We start from the raw sequence: 19,244 nt of genomic DNA on the forward strand, positions 1-19,244 counted from the left end.
CCTCTGGTTCATAGGCCCACACTCAATCCACCGAGCTACACCAGCCAGGGTGAAATATTTATTTATTAATGGACAAGTAAATGAATTAATAGACCAATTAATGAACTTCAAAAAACAAAAAATTTAGTTATGCCAAAATATGTGATACATAAAGTAATTGTTATAAGCCAAAGAGTTTGGGAAGTAATTGTAAATGAGGTGGAAACTTCAATTTGGCCTTAAAAATTAGAAGGATTTAGCTAGGCGAAGAGGCAGAGAGAAATCATGCCAGACCTGTATGAGGGAAGGGCTGGGTGTAGGGTGGGACAGATGGACAGCAGGTACCTGAGTTAACCGGATGTGGGGGGAGAACAACTTGAAGAAGTAATTATACAGATTCTGCCACAACTGCTTTTCATTTTAAATAAATTATAATAAAAATTTATAATATTTTGTTTTTAAAAATGATATCTTAAAAAATACATAGACTATTATTTACATTAAAAAATTGTTGAATCTTATTTCTTACAAGTATTATTATTCTGTGACACAGATACAAGTCCCAAGTCCTTTTGATTTGTCATATAAGACTGTGGACCAGTGGGAGATAGACCGCAACTCTGTACAGCTTCTGAAGCGATTAGGATCCGGCCAGTTCGGTGAAGTGTGGGAAGGCCTGTGGAACAATACTACTCCAGTAGCAGTAAAAACGTTAAAACCAGGTACCAAAATGAGAGCATCAAAGGTTCAATGGTATTTGTTGATTTCTCTAATTTCAACTTTCTGCTGTATGTGTCCAAGAGGTCACAGGACAGCCCATTCAGGCACCAAACAAGTGTTGCAATTGCTCTCTCTGCCCAGGCCTTACAGCCTAAGGCCAAGGCTTTAGCCTGCAAGGGCAAGAGCACGTTCCCTGGTAAAGTAGGACTTAACATATCTCCAGTGTAAGTTTTCAATACGGCATCACTTCTCTAGGGTTAGGATCCAACCCTCCAGTGTCCTTCTCCCCCCTTCCCCCTTAGATTTCATTAAAAAATACTCACTTACTGAAAATGTTTCTAAAAACATCAATGGAATCCCAGAGTCAATTCAGGGAATAGCTGTTTTATTACAAATTAATTGCCTATGGTCAAAGGCAAAGTGGTCCATCTAAAAGATGTCCTATTGAAAATTTAAGAACTGTCTTTTCTTCCATCTTCCTTTTCCCTGTAGTAAAAATTAAATGTATGCTAAAATCAATAGTTATTCAACCAGACATTAGTTCCTCCATTTTAAAGGTGAGATAGGAAATTTAGAGAGATTAAGTAACTTTTTTAAGACTTACTAGTCATAAAATCTTGAGCAAATTTTGAACTACTCTTTATCTCAGTTTTATCATTTGCAAAGTAGAGTTAATAGAGGTAAGACCAAACTGGCAGGCTTGTTATGAAGATTAAATTAGGTCATTAGTGGAAATGTTTTATATAATGTCTGGTTCATAGTACACAGCCAGTCAAAACTCTCATAATAATAATAATTATTATTATTACAGAATCACTCAAAGGCAGAGCTAGAACTTGAACTCACATCTACTATTATTGCATCACACCCCAAGGAAACGACATTCCATGGAAGTGCAGTGTTACTGTAGTAGCCCCATATTTATTTCTAATAACACAGGAAAGAATAATAACCAGAAACTAGAATAGGATTCTGTGGGAACCTCCATGATTTACCTAGTCCAGAATTATTGGAAGTTTGGAAAGCCACCAGATAACAGTGCCTGAGCACCTGGTGCTGCAGACCAGCAGTCTGGTATACACCACAGTTCTCAAACTGTGTGCCAGGGCACCACTGGGGCAGCACATTGAATTCACAGGGTATCATGGGATATATATAAAGCTTTGAGGTCAACACCTCAAATACTGCACAAACTTCTATGTTGTAAAGTAATTTGTAGCTTTAGTGTTAGATCATGTTATAGTCCTTTTGCTGACATCATATCTTTGTGAATCAGGTTTTTGGTGGTTGCTATGATCAAATGCAAGGCCCACACAGAAATCAATGTGGACCAGGAAATGTAGGTAGCACTATTCTATCCAATTCCAAGACCTGAGAAATAAGACTTCTTTGTGTAGCCCCAGCAGATGTACATATCCCTTTAGTAATTAATTGTAGCTAAGAATAAAATTTTAAAAATTATTTTCGTAGGGATACAAATACTTCTTAAGTTTTTTGAATTTAATCAAATAATCAATAGCACTATTAGACATTCATCTTGGCTAAGGGGCATTTTGAAAAAGGTTACCGAGACAGTGAGTGTGCCATGAATTGAGTAATTTCGGGACCCTCTGGTATAGTAGTTGAGAGCATAAAATTTGGTGCAGGATAAACCACGGTCCTAACCTGGCTCTGCCCTCTGTGACTTTGGACAGTTTATGAACCTTTCTGCATCTCCTCATCTGAGAATGGAAATTATATTAGTTCCTACTTTATAGGATATTATTAGGACAAATTGAGTAAATTGACATCAAATACGTGCAGTGAGTTCTTAGTAAATGGTAGCTTCAGTAGGCTGCTGACAGATGTCCGCTGACATCCACGTTCGATAGTGTAGGAGTCCAGTCTCAGCACTTACACCTGCCGCATGAACACTGGAGAAGCACTTTTAAGTGGCTAGATGCCAGGTGAGCACCCCAGGTGAGGACGGTTTGTTCTAGCACCTGAGAGTTCCACAGTCGGTGTGTGTTTATGTGTTTGATTCCTAATCTTGTTGGCAATTGACACTAAACTTTAATGTCCAATCTAATTCTTCTCCAAAAGAGAAGCAGCTAGCTATCCATCCTAACATTGCTCTCCAAGGACAGCCTTCTGGAGGTCAAAAAAGAACAAAAAAATCAGAGTTCTTATATTAAAAATGTGCCATAATAGTTTTCTCTCCAACAGGAATAATTATTATTGATTTACTGTGTAATAGCAGCAAACAGCTTTGGTGATTGGTTAAATGTCTTCACTTCACTGGGGCCATTAATCAATCTTAGCAGCTATTTATTGCTTAGCAGACTACCGTACAATAAAGACGGGCCTGAAATCAACTCCCACAGTAGCTTTGACAGGCAGAAATTAATATTTAATGTTGCATTACAAGCAGAGTTGAGATTTGGTCTCCTTTGCTGTGCAGCTGGTCAGCTGTAACCAGTGTGGCCAGCCTTCACCTGCAGAGGCTCCCAACCTATTGTGGTTTCAACTATTGTGAACAGTCTGATTGGGCAATGATTTGAATGTCCTTCATACCCACCCAAAGCATTGACATAGAAACATATTGCATATATACATAAATTGTCTGAGTGGTGTTCATAATTTCTGGTATCACTGGACGCTTCATGAATCAGATTATTTTGGGGGGGATGAGGAGGATCCACTACATTCACATTTGACCGTAGGCCAAACTAGTTGTAACAACCAAGAATAAAGTCCTTTATTATGGTTCGAGTGCCTCTTTTATAGTCAGCTCCATTTTGCCACTATGATTCAAGATTTGAATACCATTTGATTATATGGAGCAAATCAATAGTGGGGATGAAATTGAGGAAGCTCAGCAAAATGTGATGGAAAAAAGAATAACAGGCCATTTCTCCTTATCTTCCTTTTTTAAATCCTTGCCCCTTCCCCTCCTCAGCCTGTCAAAAAATATATATTGTTGATTTTTTTTGTTTAGCCCAGATAAGCATATTAATAATATTATTAATAATGGTCAAGGCATTACTATTATCCTGATAATATATTAGTTCCTACTTTATAGGAACATTTTATGATGCTAGTGAGCTATTAGCCACGTTTTATTTTTTATTTTTTAATTTTATTTTTTAATATATATTTTATTAATTATTCCATTACAGTTGTTCTATTCCCCCCTTCATTCCCCTCCACCCTGCACACCCCTCCCCCACCATTCCCCCCTTTAGTTTATGACCACGTGTCTCAAGTTCTTTAGATTCTATATTTCCCTTACTATTCTTGCCCTCCCCCCTATCTATTTTCTACCTATCATCTATGCTACTTATTTTCTGTACCTTCTCCCCCCTTCTCCTTCTCCCACTCTCCTGTTGCTAACCCTCCACGTGATCTTTATTTCTATGGTTCCGCTCCTGATTTAGCTGTCCTCATAGTTTGCTTTTGTTTTAGGTGTGGTTGTTAATAACTGCTTTCACTGTTCATCTTTTTTATCTTCTTTTTCTTAGGTAAGTCCCTTTAACATTTCATATAATAAGGGCTTGGTGATGATGAACTCCTTGAATTTGATCTTACGGAGAAACTGAAGTTCAGAGGTGTTTGATAACTTGAAAGAAATCATGTAGCAAACCAGAATTTGTTCAGAATCTGGAGTTTTATTGAGCCTGGATTCTGAAATTCTAGACTCTCAAAGGGCCTGTTAAAGGATAGATTGTGCCCAAATTATGTATGTGGAATGATCTGGAGGTCACATGTAACTCTCCTTAACATCACAGTAAACAAGCCAGAGCTTGTTTACTAATAAGCTTAGAATGTCAAAGCTTATCCTCATGCTTGGGTTAAACTATCAGTCCTGAAGTCTTCAACATGAGAGGATGAGGAATGGAATAGTCTTTCTGAGCATCAGTGGAAATATTTGCACTATTCATCGTGAATATAGAAATGTAAAATTATAGTATGTCTTTAATCACAGTAATATCTCTGAAACATCATATCCCACAAGAAGTTAAAGATTTAAACATTACCGATGAAATATAAACCCCAAGTATCCTTCTGCTTCCCAGATTTTATCTGATGTTAATTACTTGGCACTTTGCATGGTGAGTCAGAGCTGAGCCATTTAAATGCAGTTTAATTGTATTGTAGATGAGTCTTCAGAATAGGTCCCAATATTGTCTCCCTTATCGTTTGATGAAACTGTTAGGACCCTGACTGTGGAAATGCTAATACAGGAGAAAATGTTGAATACTGCTTTCCAAATAGACATAAAAGTGGAAAAACTTTTGATTCAGAAAAACACCAAGTTTGGGGGTGGCCATTGAATGTTTTCTACTTGGTCTGTACCATATGTCCCTACAGTACTGAAGACATAAATATGGCTGAATGTCATTGCTTTAGGATTGTTATACCGCTGTTCCCACAGTGGGTACCAAAGACAGGGCAGCCATCATTCTTCCCTGCATCCTGACTCAAAAGCTCTGGATGCAGTAATTAAACATTCAGTGTCCTCCAGCATTCAAGTTCGTAGAGCATTTTCTCTTTGTGTTCTTAAGATGCCTGCCTTGTTTATCAATTAGACTATCAGTCTCTTTTTGGTTTGTTTTTCATATGGACCCGAGCTGACCTTTCTTCACCTACAGGTCATAACACATACTGTACACCTCGATGCACAAACACATCAATTATTAGGTTGCCCTGGATGAACTGATTCTCTTCTTTGATAAATCGGAAAATTTGTGACGCCAATGTTCTTACTTTACTGAAAGGCAGGAAACAATCTCGGTGATTCCTACCTGACTGCTGTTAGCATAGGAATGCCTCAACAGCATAAAGTGATTTCTTCCTCTTCTCATTTCAGGTTCAATGGATCGAAATGACTTCCTGAGGGAGGCACAGATAATGAAGAACCTAAGACATCCAAAGCTTATCCAGCTTTATGCTGTTTGCACTTTAGAAGATCCAATTTATATTATTACAGAGTTGATGAGACATGGAAGTCTGCAAGAATATCTCCAAAGTAAGCTAAAGACTTAATAAAAGGGGAAAAAAGAGTCATTTAGTTTTAGCATGTCCTATAAATGTCAATTTAGAAAGCTTTCTATAACCTAACGGATATTTACTATGTGTATATCTGTGAGAATGAATGTCTTCACACTGAATTGCTCAACTACTCTTTAATAGGATATATACTGTGTACTCACAGGAAGGAAAAAGATTTATGTAGTGGAAGAACAAATTGTTCACCACAGACACATTGAAGTACTTAAATGTAATATAGCATATTGAAGAATAGTTGTTTTGCATGATGCTTTGTTTCCTATAATAACTAATTGAATATTATGTGTCATGGACCAACATTTTGTATGGCCTGGAATTAGGGAACATAAAATGCTTTTGGAAAAAGAGGGGGAGAAGCACCCTCATTTTTTCTCTGCCAGTATTTGACTACATTGTACTTGTTCATGTTGAAAATACTTCCAATGTTAAACAACATTAAAATTTGGGGACTAAACTAAATAGCAGAAATCTACTATTGCTTTATTTCTATGTCTGCTTCCTGTAGTCAGGGAAGACTTAATGGCATTGTAAAATTTGCATGCTTATTAATGAATAATTTCATCAGCAACAATATGATAAGCCTTAAAATGAGATATTTAAAGTTGTTGAGATCAAGTACTGAGAGAATACAGTTGACTTTTGAACAATGTATGGTTACTGGTGTTGACCCCCTCTGTAGTTGAAAATTTGTGCATAACTTTTGATCCCCCCCAAAAACTTAACTACTGCAGCTGTCATTCAGTATTTATAGGAGATTGCTTCTGAGGTTCCCCACAGATATCAAAATCCTCAGTTGCTCTAAGTCCCCCAGATGAAATGGCATAGGTCAATGAATCTGGTTGTCCCTCTGCGTCTGTGGACTTCCTCCTGTGGGTCAAAAACAGTACAGGTATTTACTGAAAAAAATCCCATGAACCTGTGCAGTTTGAACTTGTGTTGTTTAAGAGTTGGCTGTAATTCAGTGCTTAAAAAAGATACTTTTCTATACTTTTTCAGATGTCAGAGTGGGATTGGTATAATATATTGAAAGGTAAAAGGAGATAAGAATAATGTGTGGACAATATGAGAAAGATATAAGTATTCTCTTATTTCAGGGTGACTTGTGAAACTGGTAATATTAAACTGAAAAAAGTAGATTGGGAGAACTAAGAACATAAGGCTTCTTAAATGCTCTTAAAAACAAAAATACACCTAGCTCCTTTCATACAGTTATAAAATTTAACAGTATCAGAATATATTAAGTTCTATAGAAAGAGCAGCCTCAACCATTAACCCCTTCGTCCTTATTCCCAGGGATAAGAGTACAGGAGCTATCTTGGGTCATCACTAACAAAAGAGCTTTGTCAAGGTCACTTATAACATTCACAGTGTTAAATCTAATAGTCAGTTTTTAATCCTTTGACCAATCAGCAGTATTTTATTCAATGGACAGTTTCTCCTTCTGGGAACATTTCGTTCATTTGGCTTCCAGGACACTTTCTGGATGACCTTTCCCCCTGCTTTTTTGCTGGTTCTTCTCAATTTATGTAATTTCTCTCATGTCCCAGATATCTTGGAATTTTCCAGGACTTATTTTTCAATTCGGTAATTCCCTTGATCATCTCGACCAGTTGCACTATTTAGTAACATTTATGGATTAACAATCCCCCAATTTATAGGCCTCCATTACTTTAGAGTCCTATATCCAATTGCGTTCTTAACTTCTCTTCTTACAAGCTGTGTCAGTCTGGATAATGTGGGTATGATGCAGTAAGAAACAGCCTCTGAGTCCCAGAGACTTAAACAACAAGTTTATTTTGCTCACAATGCATGTGCAAAATGGATGGACGGGTGCCTCAGCTCTTTTGATTGCCTTGGCAGGAGCAGGGGATGTGACTAATCTTTTTCTGGCTCTTAAAGCTTCTGACCTTGAGTGACAGAGGTGACATTTGTGTCCTCTTTATTTGGCCTAATCAAGTCAAAGGGAGTAAGGGAGTGTGATTCTCTAAAGTGCTTAAAAAGATAAAAATAAATGTGTGTGAACAGCTCTACCACCTATGTCTATTAGGCATTTTAAAACCTGTCCCAAACTGATCTTCCAGCATTATCCCCAGTAATCTACTCTCGTGCTTTTTCTTTCTTCTACAATATCAACACTCAGGCCTAACATGTTAGAGTCATTTCTACTCCTTCTCACATCTTATTTCTAACTAACCAGAAGATCCTATTGTCTTGCTTTCCCAATTTATCCAGAATATTACTGCTTTTCAACTCTAGTCCAAGCCATCATCAACTCTCTCCTGGATTCTGCAATAGCATCCTGATTGGTTCCCTCTTTGGGTTCTTATTCCCTTTATTCTTTGCTGAATATAGTAGCCAGAGAGATCCTGTTAAAATGTAAATCAGATCCTGTCTCTCCTCAGCTCAAAACCTTCCGTGACTCACTTCAGTTCTTCTCTCTGTAAAATCCGTGAAGTCCTCTGGGACCTGGCTCCGTCCTCCCTCTCTGACCGCATCTCCCACAGCTTCTGCCTTGTCCACCCCATCGGTGACACCGCCCTCCTCTGCTGCTCTTCGTAGCTTCCAGATGTGCTTTCCTTTAGGTGCCTCACATTTGCTGTGTTTCAGACCTGGAATGGTTTCCCATTACTTATCCACACAGTGCAGTTTTTAATTTCCTGAAAGTCTTCCTGAAATATCCTCAGACATTCCCATTGTATTGAATCCTTCACTGATCACCCTCTAAATTCTATTTAAAATTTAATCTCTCTCTATCAACTCTTTGAATTCCTCTTTCCTGCCTTTTTTTAGCTCTTAATTATCTCATATTGCATGACACTTATGTTGCTTATCTTTAGTATCTTCAAAGTACAATTCCATGAGGACACAGCTTTTTGTTTTTCTTTTACTTTTTCTTTTCTTGTGTGCTAGAAGGGTATCTGGCACATAGACGGTTTGCACTAATTATGTATTGAAAGACTGAATGAATAAATTAGTGGATAGATTAAGCTGGGGCTGTTCTGAACCAAATAAGATTAATTTGGGGCCAAGCTTGTTTTAAGCCTCTTGTTATCAGCTTAAAAAGATCCACTCATTACACTGCCAACTCCTTTGGCTTTGGGAATTTCTGTGGCTTGTTGATGTGTTTTCCTTGGGACTAAGCACGAACCCTGTCATCTGGGTTGGGACATGGGGGTCAAGTTTACCAGGGCTGTCATTTGCCAGGGTACTTAGCAGCAAGGAGGACTGGTGAAGATATGCTCATTATAGACAATCCTTTCCCAATGAAGAGGGTTTAAATTCAATAAAGTGGTCTTTAACGAATTTACCACTTATGAATGTTCTCTCATGGTAAATATTAAGCCGATAAACTCTTGAGTAATGGAACATAATTGAGAATATTTTCTTGCTGTGGATGTAAATTGTCACAGGTCTGTGAACTTTTATGTCCGTTCTGACATCTGGCCATTTTATTCGAAGTGTGCTCTGAGGTTGAGTTAGGCTGTTCCTTGGCTACTGTCCTCTTTTGGGGTGGAAAACTTGTTATCATTCAATTTCCTCCTCCACCGTGACTGTCAGTGAAAACCTTTTTATATCCCCTATAACAGCATTAGATGTTGTATTTGATAGCCGAAATACATATTTTTCTATAGAGCCATGTTTATCATCCCTAAGCTTGGCTGAATATTTTTTTGCAATAAATTTTTCCCAAATGGGAGATGCTTGTCAAAAAACTTTAGCATTGAGGATAATTGATGCAGGTGCTGTTTCTTACAGAAATTTTAAAGTGGATAAACATCTGCATTTTTTGCGGTTTAGTTGGGCTTGTTTTCTTTCCAATAAATACTTATAGATCTGCCATATGTTAGGATGTTTTATTTTTAAAAAATATAAATCAAATCCTCGCATGTTGCTCATCATTCTCACTGGCAGTTCACTTAAGTGGACTGAAGGAGAAGGAGTGCTCCCACTGAGACACCCTTTAACTGAGTACGACTCTATGACTTGCTGCTGTCTGCACTGATGGAGGTTTCTTTGCAGCCCCTCCCTTCAGGGTGCTCAAGAGTGACGTATAAGGTAAGTTTTAGAGAGGCAGTATAGAACAGTTCTTGAAAGCATGTGATTTCAGCCTTAAACATTCCTGGATTGGAATCTCTACTCTTCAACACATTATTTGCTCCTCTGATATAGCAGGAACCTCCATGAAATGGGGCAAATGATAACAGTCCTTACTTCATATAGTTGTTCTGAGAATTAAATGAGATGATTTCCCAGAAATCAACCATATGGGATAGTGGTGAGAGAGGAGCATACACATTTAATTAATTTTTCTTTAGAAAATATTATATAGCACTTACGATCTACCAGGCATTTTTGTAAGTCCCGGACACTGTTAATTTAGTTCACCCTTCTAACAACCTCATGAAGTAAATATTATCGCGCCCATTTTATGGTTGAAGCAACTGAGGGAAGGAGAGGTAAAGAAACTTATTCCAGGTGGTCGAGTCAGGATTCAAACTTAGGAAATTTGGCTTTATAGCCCATACTTTTAACCATATGCATAGCACCGATGCTATTTTCTTTTTCTTTTCTTTTTTTTGATTCCCAAGTATTTTATTGGGGGTCATTGTAAATGGTATTGCTTTCTTTAAAAAAATTTTTTATTGTTGTTTAATTACAGTTCCCATTTTTCTCCCATTGCTCTCCCCTACCCTGCCCACACCCTCTCCCACATTCAATCCTCCTCCCCGTTGCCCTCGTCTATGGTGTAGTCTAACATCAACCCTTATTTGTTACCTATTGCTGCACAACAAATTACCCCAAAACTCAGGGGCTTAAAACAGCCAACATTTATCTCACAGTTTCCATGTCAAGAATCCAGGTGTAGATGAGCTGGGTTTTCTAGCTCAGGATTTCTCACAGACTGCACTCATGTGCTCCAGTGCCCTGGAGGCTCCAGGGGAAGCTGATTTACCTCCAAGCTTATTCATGTGATTGTTGGCAGGAGCTGGTTTCTCTGGCCTGTTGGACTGAGGAAGTCAGTTGCTTGCTGGTTGTTGGCCGGCAGCTGCTTTAAGTTCCATGTTACATGGACCTCTCATTGGGGCAACACAAAACATGGCAGTTGGCTTCATCAGAGTGAGCAAGTTCCAGCATGATGAAATCACATCTTTTATAACTTATCTTGGAAGTGATACCCATCACTTATGCCATATTCTACTTGTTAAAAGGAAGTTACTAGGTTCAGACCACACTTAATAGAAGGGGATTTCCTAAAGGCATGAATACCAGGAGGCAGAGAATATTGGGAGTCATTTTAGAGACTACCCACCACATAGCCCAGGACTAGGCACCAGTTTATCTTAAATGTTTTTACATTTATTTTCTTGGAGCCATTTTGATAGCAAGAGGCATAGCTATTTTGGCCATTACAGCAGCAAAACTCTGCTATTATGCAGCATAATAAGTTGTATTTTATCTTTTTGCTTACATCTCATCTTAGACTGAATAATTAATGTTAGCTGCTATAACACAGAATTAAAAAATCTCATTGATACAACAAGATATGGAAAGCTTTTATATGCATCAGCTACTTGTTCTTCAAGTGGTGACATGGAGATTTAGACTCCTTCCATCATGTGGCTCTGTCATTTAGAAATTCAGCTCTTTAATTACAAAGATATGCAGGATTTTAAGAATCAGTCCTATATGTGATGAGCATCTTGTGACAAGGCCCAATGTAACTGCAAGGGAAGATGCAAGGAAATAAGTCTTCTGTGTTTGGGAAGAAAAAGACCAAATAGATCAATGAGCAGTTAGTTAGTTTCAGCTTACATCTTGCTTAAATATGCTTCTTGCATCAAGAAAAAATATATGTAAATGTACACACACACACACACACAGCATTCTTAGGTCTTTACCATTTAAAAAATGCCTGTGATGCTATGTATTTATTTTATTGAAAAATATAGCATGGGTGTAGAAAATGCACATACCATATAGTAGAATTCATTATTAATTATAGGCCCAAAATTAAGAATGAGCTCCAAGCCCTTCTGAGTACTTGGTCAATGACAATCTCTCACTATCATGAATTTAATGATACTTGCTTTCCTTGACTTACACTTTCCTCTACTAGGCCCTTGTCTTCATTTCTTGATTGAGATTGTGGAAATTTACCTGCTTGCTATCCCCACATTCTCAGCTCCCACCCAGCCCTCAATGCCTTATATTCCCTCTCGAGTGAAACAACTTTTCCTTCTACCGAAGTCACCAATGACTCCCTGGTTACTGTATTTAACAAATGATGTTTAGTCCTTACCTTGCTGGGCCTATTTGTGGAATATGACAGCGGTGGTGACTTTCTTTTTCTCACCCTAAATGTTGGTGTTTCTCATGATTCTATTGCCTTCTAGCCCTGTCATCCACTAATATTTAACTCAAAAACTGTGACTGTTAAATCATATCTCCAGCTGCATGTGCTCCCTAGAACTCCGGAGTGACGTGCTTGTTTTCTTTTAGGCTTTTCCATTTGGGTAATCCACATGCATCTCTAGCTCAACAAATCCTAAACTGTTTACTTCTGATTAGGCAGCACCAACAGTGATAATAACAATAGATAGGGTTTACTGAGTTCTTTCTAGGTGCCAGGCACTGTTTTAAGTGCTTTACATGTATCAACTAATTTTAACTCTCGCTTTAACAACATTACCATCAGGTAAGTACAGTTATCACTAAATAGGTGAGGAAACTTTCTCTGTGTAACTCATTCAGGGAAGAGCAAACTGCAGCCTTGGAGTGTGTTTGGACTCTGAAAATTGTTGCCTAATTGATCCTTTACAGGAAAGAAACACTTTTGTGTGAAGATATGTATATAATCTGAACAGATCAGTGCTACGGTACTTAATCTCACTGCTAACTCATTCATCAAGATTCCCAGAATTTACTTCCATAGCTTAAATATTTCCCAAAGTAAATCTTTTGTTTTCTCTTATTGCCTAGATGATGCCGGATCAAAAATCCATCTGACAGAACAGGTCGACATGGCAGCCCAGGTAGCCTCTGGGATGGCCTATCTGGAGACCCAGAACTACATCCACAGAGATCTGGCTGCCAGAAATGTCCTCGTTGGTGAACATAATATCTACAAAGTAGCAGATTTTGGTCTTGCAAGAGTGTTTAAGGTGGATTCGCTTTTGTTTAAATTAGTTTTTGTAGTGGGTAAAACCTCACAGGCCATTAAAGTAATAAATTTACTCTTATTCTTCAAAACAATGTTCCTCCAAGTTCTGTGGTCCATAGAACACTTCTGTAGGCCAAGGCCTTACGGACAAACTACCTGCTGTTTCTAAGGAGAAAGAAATAGGGGAAGTGATGATCAACAGGATGGCAGAGTATGTAATTGAGTTAGTAGCTGAATTAATAGTCTACTTATCAGTATCGGTAGCCTCTGTTTGTCCGCTTCTAATCCGCTTATTAAGAGCTGGACACCTGATACAGTTACCCAACCCACCTTTCTCACTTTCTGCCCGACTAACATTCATGCTGCCAGAATTTTTCAAAAATCCTGTGCTCTTAAAATTCCAATGGCCCCTTTCCCATTTCATGACATTAGGCTAATAGACATTGATTTAGGAAACACAATATTAGGTGTTTTTCTCTGAATTTGATTTTTAATATATACAGTGTACCCTAAACTTATGGGTGTGGGGCATGAAACAATACATAGACGATTCTCTTTTGATTGTCATGAATTCATCACTTCTTTTTTGTAAGTTAATTAGGACCCCAGTGAGTTCATATATTAATTTAAATCTTTTGGATCCTACTTTACAGTGTCAGAAAGTGGTTACATAGTAATTATCAAAGTCAATTGTTATTCAAAACCAGCAGTAAATCCGAAAACAGATGGGCTTTGCTTTCACTTTTTTTATTTGCTAAAGACCAGATGTAAAGCCAGTATCATCATACATGAATTTTCTTTTATGCAGTAGAATGCTCCTTCTAATACTATATTTAGCACACAGTAGGCTCTCAAGTAATATTTTATTAATAATTTCTTACAGATTTTTTAGTCTTGTATGGCAGCTTTGGAATTTGGTACTGTAGTTATCAATCAAACTATGCACATATTGTATCTTTTTCCTCTAAATTTTAATGTGTGGCAGGTTATAGAAGAATGAGGGTGGCATATATAAATATACATATATATATATAAAGTGTATGTATATACTTTATACATATTTATATATATAAATAAGTGCTCACTTATATATTTTAAATATATAAAGTATACACACATATATAAATGTATATATAAAAAGGTATACACAATGCACTCATATATACTTGGCTTGATTTTTTTAATGCATTAACAGGTAGATAATGAAGACATTTATGAATCTCAACAAGAAATAAAGCTGCCAGTGAAGTGGACTGCACCTGAAGCCATTCGTACTAATAAATTCAGCATTAAGTCCGATGTGTGGTCCTTTGGAATCCTTCTTTATGAAATCATTACTTATGGCAAAATGCCTTATAGTGGTGAGTAATTAATTCTAAAGAGGGTCTTCCTGTAACAGGTTACTTACTTAGGTGTGATTTTAATTACTTCATTGAGACTTAGTGGGCAGCGTTATGAGGATGAACACACTTTGTGCCTTTGGGAGCATAAGAGATAAAATTTGATGACAATGATTTGCATTAATGAGGTGGCTTATTGCCTCCTTCTTCTTTGCTCTTGAATTGCAATCTTATAGACATTACTTACTACAGAAATTAATTTAATCTCTGCATCCTGGGAAGGAGCTTCACCAAGGAAATCAGTTTTCTTTGTAGTCTAGAATATAAGTTTCTACGAATTTAATAATCTTAACTTTTTTGTTGATTTAATTCTATATTTGTAGGTATGACAGGGGCTCAGGTAATCCAGATGTTGAGTCAAAACTATAGACTCCCTCGACCACCTGAGTGCCCAGAGCAACTCTACAACATCATGAAGACGTGCTGGAATGCAGAGCCTAAGGCACGGCCCACATTTGAGACACTGCAATGGATGCTTGAGGATTATTTTGAAACAGACGCTTTGTATGCAGATAATTTCATGGGATGAACAGTGAAGAAGAGTATCTTCTTCAAATAATAAAATAGCAATGAAGTTCAATAATTAGTCCAGGAATACAGCCAACTGCAAAATGAGTTTATGTTGGCTTATTCAAGTGAGAGGGTCAATTTGGCCATGTATTATAAAAAATCGCCTGTGCATTTCATTGACTGAGCCATACTGGTAGACAGTCTAAGATGTTCTATTATTTTCTCACTGCTTGATAAAATCGAACATCCTAAGCAAAGTTATTTTTCTTTTTAAAAGATTCTTACATTTCTATTTATTGTTTGAAATGTCAATCAAAAAGATCAACCAATGATAGTTGATTTTTACTCAGTAATGTTGTAGCATTTTCCTGTTTACTGATCAAAGTGGTTATTCATTATTCCTTGGATTACTGGATCCCATCGGACTGCTGTTATGAAGGAATCTTATTGCTTTGCTGCACAGCAGGACCTGTGCTTTACAATGTTTTCTCTTTTAAAATATCCTGCTACTACAATGATGGCAAAGCCATGTTAAATGAACTTGGTTGTACTTGGCGTAATCACACGTTTTTTCCTATGCATAAAAAATGAAGCAGCTGTTGAGAAAAAGAATTAAAATTTCTCTCACTTCGTAGAAGGATATGGTGAAATTTTTCTATATACCTCAGTATGTGTCATCTGAGAATCATCTACATTAGTTTTAATCTCTTAATGTTAAGAATCAGATTGCAAAGCTGGTGAGTTATTATCCATTGAAACATGCAAGGAGCATCTAATCATCTTTGAGATCTGAGATGTAAGTATCAAAAGTGTTAAGGAAAATAAGAGGAGAGCAGCAGGATTGCTATGGTCTACAATTTCTCAATAATTAAAAAAAATGTACCTTTGGCATATAGGTCAGAGGTTAAAGTTGACTACAAAACATATCAAGCTCTGTTTCAGGTCTTGAGATTAGGAATAATGTCAGGCCTTGATTATGAAACTATATTTTTTGTCTGGTAGGACAAGATGGTTCTTATTCATGTTAAATGTGCATTAACCTGTGTGAGAGTATCACTATTCTCTTAAGCAATTGGTGTATCAAATTTCATGCCTCATTAAATGGTTAGGGAGAGTTCTCAAAGGTAGTTACAAAATCAAATACATATTCAAAGATCTTCTGATGTAGAACAATAGGAATGAAACCAGCCTTGAGAAAACAGAAGTATATTCTGTTGTCTGTTTTTAAATGTGAAGAAGATCTGTGAACAGTCACAGTGACCCCAACTCCAAGTGTATTAGACAATAAGTAAATTTGTAAACTTTCTAACTGAAAGACAAGTGGTAGGGAGGGCTCTAGGCAGAATGCCATTAGCAATTCAATGATGTCCACTAAGTGCCAAGTCCTTTCTGATCTGAACCTCTGCCACCAGCATTCATTCTCATGGTCACTGGTGGTGGCCAGTAGCAGTTGGGGCTCCCTGTTCTCTTCTCCTTTGAGAAGAGAAAATGGGAAAATACTCCCATTTTCATCTTGCATAAAAGTCATTCTTTTTCTGTCCAGACAAATTGGGGTCATAGGCCCATCCCTGGATCAGTTATAGACTCATTGCTAAGTATCAATTGGCTTAGAAAAGTTTTGCCACTGAAGTTGGAAGTGTGGTCAATCATCTTTCCTGGAGACAAGCTGGGAGGTTTGCTTATCTGAATAAAATTAGAGAAGATTAGATGCTGATGAGGTGTCGACTAAAGAGAAAATTCCCTGAGAAGAAGTAGCTGTACTACATATATACAGTGTGGCACTGAACCTAAAATGGGTCATGTAGGGCTAACATTTATAGAACCCCTTGATTCCCTGATGAACAGAAAATATTTGTAAAATAAGGTAAATACTGATCTTTTTAATCAGTTGACCATTTAAAGTCATTGAGTTTAATTGTGAAAATTCAAATACTATATAATTTGTTTTTTGTAGCAGCTAAGAATAAGAATAATTTTTTTAGTAAGCACTAATTTTTGAAATGTATGAAGATGGTCATTTCTTGTTCTAACACCACCTGAAACCCATTTAACTTTCTACATTTGATTCTTGGAGATGTTTATGTTCAAGGTTCTGTCAAAACAATCTATTATTCCTGTTTTCACCTGATTGATCATGGAGATAAAGAATGGATTCACTTATGAGAAGCAGTAACCATTTTTTTTTAACTGACATAAATTTCTTTTTCTGTATAGAATAAAAGGATCAGGAAAAGATAAGTTGAATTTTCCTACAATGAGGCAGCTCTTGTTAAAATTTACCACCCATAAATTTTAGCAAAGCACTTTTTGTGTAATGTTTTATGTATGTAATGCAGTTATTTGGAGGTGGTGGTGAGGGATGTGAGGACAAGATTTCATATGGTATTTCAAATCTCTTTTGACAAAAACCTAAGAATTTCTATAATAGAAAAAAATCAAAATTCCATTAAGCCTCTTTAAGAATGTTATGAAGGAAATAGGTTTACCTTACCTAAGGTCAAAAGAGGCACAGAATGGACTCCTAATAGTTGTGAAACCCGAATATTTTGTCATTAAAAACAAAGGTAAAGTTGAAGTGACCAGTAATTTGCAAACTGGATTGTGGCAATGGGGGCACTTAAAGAACACCAAAGAACACGCCATGGGGAAGTATCAGGCTGGGTCCATTTACAGTGTCTACTTACAGCATGTGTCTGCTTGGTGACTCCCTGGGGGGCTTGAACCATAAGGGGCCCACACTCTTTTGATTCTCTGATGGCCCAAGGGGGGCCATTGCCCTTGGAAAGATGCCATTCTGCCACCCAGCTGGAGCTTCCTGGAAGAAGCAGGGCCCAGATGGTGATCCACGGCCTTGCCAAGCACATGTCCTCTCTGCAATGTTTTTCACAGCCTAGTTAAACATATGGTTTCTAGACCAAAGAGCCTGGTAGGTAATGTGTCTTTGGTGAATTTTCAAGGCTCTTTGAAAAGATACACTGTGTGAACCAGAATGGTGGTAATTTGGGCCCTCATTTAAATTGTGCCATTATGTTCTTCCATTGCGGAAAGCCACTCCTCAAAAGAGAAAGTAGTTGCGTTTTGTATACTTGTGTATTGGAATTGCCTGTGAGCTCATCTGAAAATGTTGGGACCATATATTTCTTAGCATTAATACAGAGAAGTCTTGGTCTATAACCTTCAACATGATTTAAAAATTCACTGTTGTAGGATAATAAAAAGAAAGCTAGGAAGTTTGGTGGAGTATACTTAACAAATCTTTTAAATCCATGACCCCAACTGTACTTTAACCTTCAGTGTCATTCTTTCATTACCTATATTGCCCCATTAAATTTCTTCAGATTTTCCCCTTTTTATATTAAGCAAGTGATAGTAAATCTCATAAACTATTTAATACATTTAGAAGTAACTGGAGAGTAAAAATAGTGTGCAAACCTTGAATTTCAGAGTCCTCAACAAGTTTAGCTACAACCTCTGCTCCAGTGGTCCTGTTTGCACAGGGGAATAAATTATAAGGAAAGAGATAACACGTATCTCCATCTATTTTTCTTGTCTGGGTTTATTCACTGATCATCTAAAGAAACAGACATCAATGTAACATCTTTTTATCTTTATGAAAAATAATCTACTCTTTCAGAAAAAAGTAGCAAACGTCAAACATGCCTTAAGCATCTAGTATGTGTGTTGTGGTGCAGGGGGCTCAAGCCATAGAGCATAATGACCACGAAACCACATGTGAGAGAAAAAGGGTTAAAAGTAATCAAAATCGATTAGTTTGGAAGAAGCTAAACATTTTCTAGGAATGATTTCCTGAAATTTTAGAATAGAGGTTTTGATTGTACTATTTGTGAAAGATAAAGTAGCTTGTTATTAACCAGATTATATTTCATTTTTAAGGTCCACACATTTTCAGGGTAAAAGATATCATAGATTTTAATCATTTAAAAAAATCTACATTTAATTGTAAATTCAGAAAGTGACAAAGGAAATTAGCCAGATTAGTATACTTTGAGATACCACAGTGAGATTTTTGCCTCTAAAACATGTGTATTTCTATATTATACACTTTAATAATATTTATTGTATTATTCATATAATTATATAATTACGTGTGAGTGTATATTACATATGATTAGTTATATGTGTATATATATATATATTTGCCTGGAGTGAGGAGGAAAGGCACCATCCACTGGCCAGGCAAGCCTGTCCCAGTCATGGGGGCTTTGTGGCCTGGGCTTGTAATGTTATTCTTCATCCTAATAAGCAGACATTGAAAGCTTTTAAATTGGTAGATGACCTAATTTGAATTTTTAAATATTATTTTCACTAATGTATGGAGAATGGATATGGGGAGATAATTTAGAAGGACCAATTGTTTGGGGGAGAGAGGATGGTGGGTCAGATGAGTGGATGGTGGAGTAAGA

The 19,244-nt window shown here is 37.1% G+C and overlaps 1 protein-coding gene across 1 annotated transcript in view; it reads left to right on the plus strand.

Annotated features, from left to right (window-relative positions):
- FRK (fyn related Src family tyrosine kinase) overlaps positions 1-18,789 on the plus strand; it is a 94,088-nt gene extending 75,299 nt beyond the window's left edge. The window contains exons 4-8 of the mRNA XM_037158126.2: positions 533-701; positions 5,549-5,707; positions 12,730-12,911; positions 14,106-14,271; positions 14,634-18,789. Coding sequence (XP_037014021.2) covers positions 533-701; positions 5,549-5,707; positions 12,730-12,911; positions 14,106-14,271; positions 14,634-14,839 — 882 coding nt within the window. The 3' untranslated portion in view covers positions 14,840-18,789. The remainder of the gene's footprint in view (positions 1-532; positions 702-5,548; positions 5,708-12,729; positions 12,912-14,105; positions 14,272-14,633) is intronic.
- The last annotated feature ends 455 nt before the right edge of the window (positions 18,790-19,244 follow it).

The sequence above is a fragment of the Artibeus jamaicensis genome, unplaced genomic scaffold, assembly GCF_021234435.1.
Source record: "Artibeus jamaicensis isolate MK-2021 breed Jamaican fruit bat unplaced genomic scaffold, CSHL_Jam_final contig_387, whole genome shotgun sequence".
Lineage (NCBI taxonomy): Eukaryota > Metazoa > Chordata > Mammalia > Chiroptera > Phyllostomidae > Artibeus > Artibeus jamaicensis.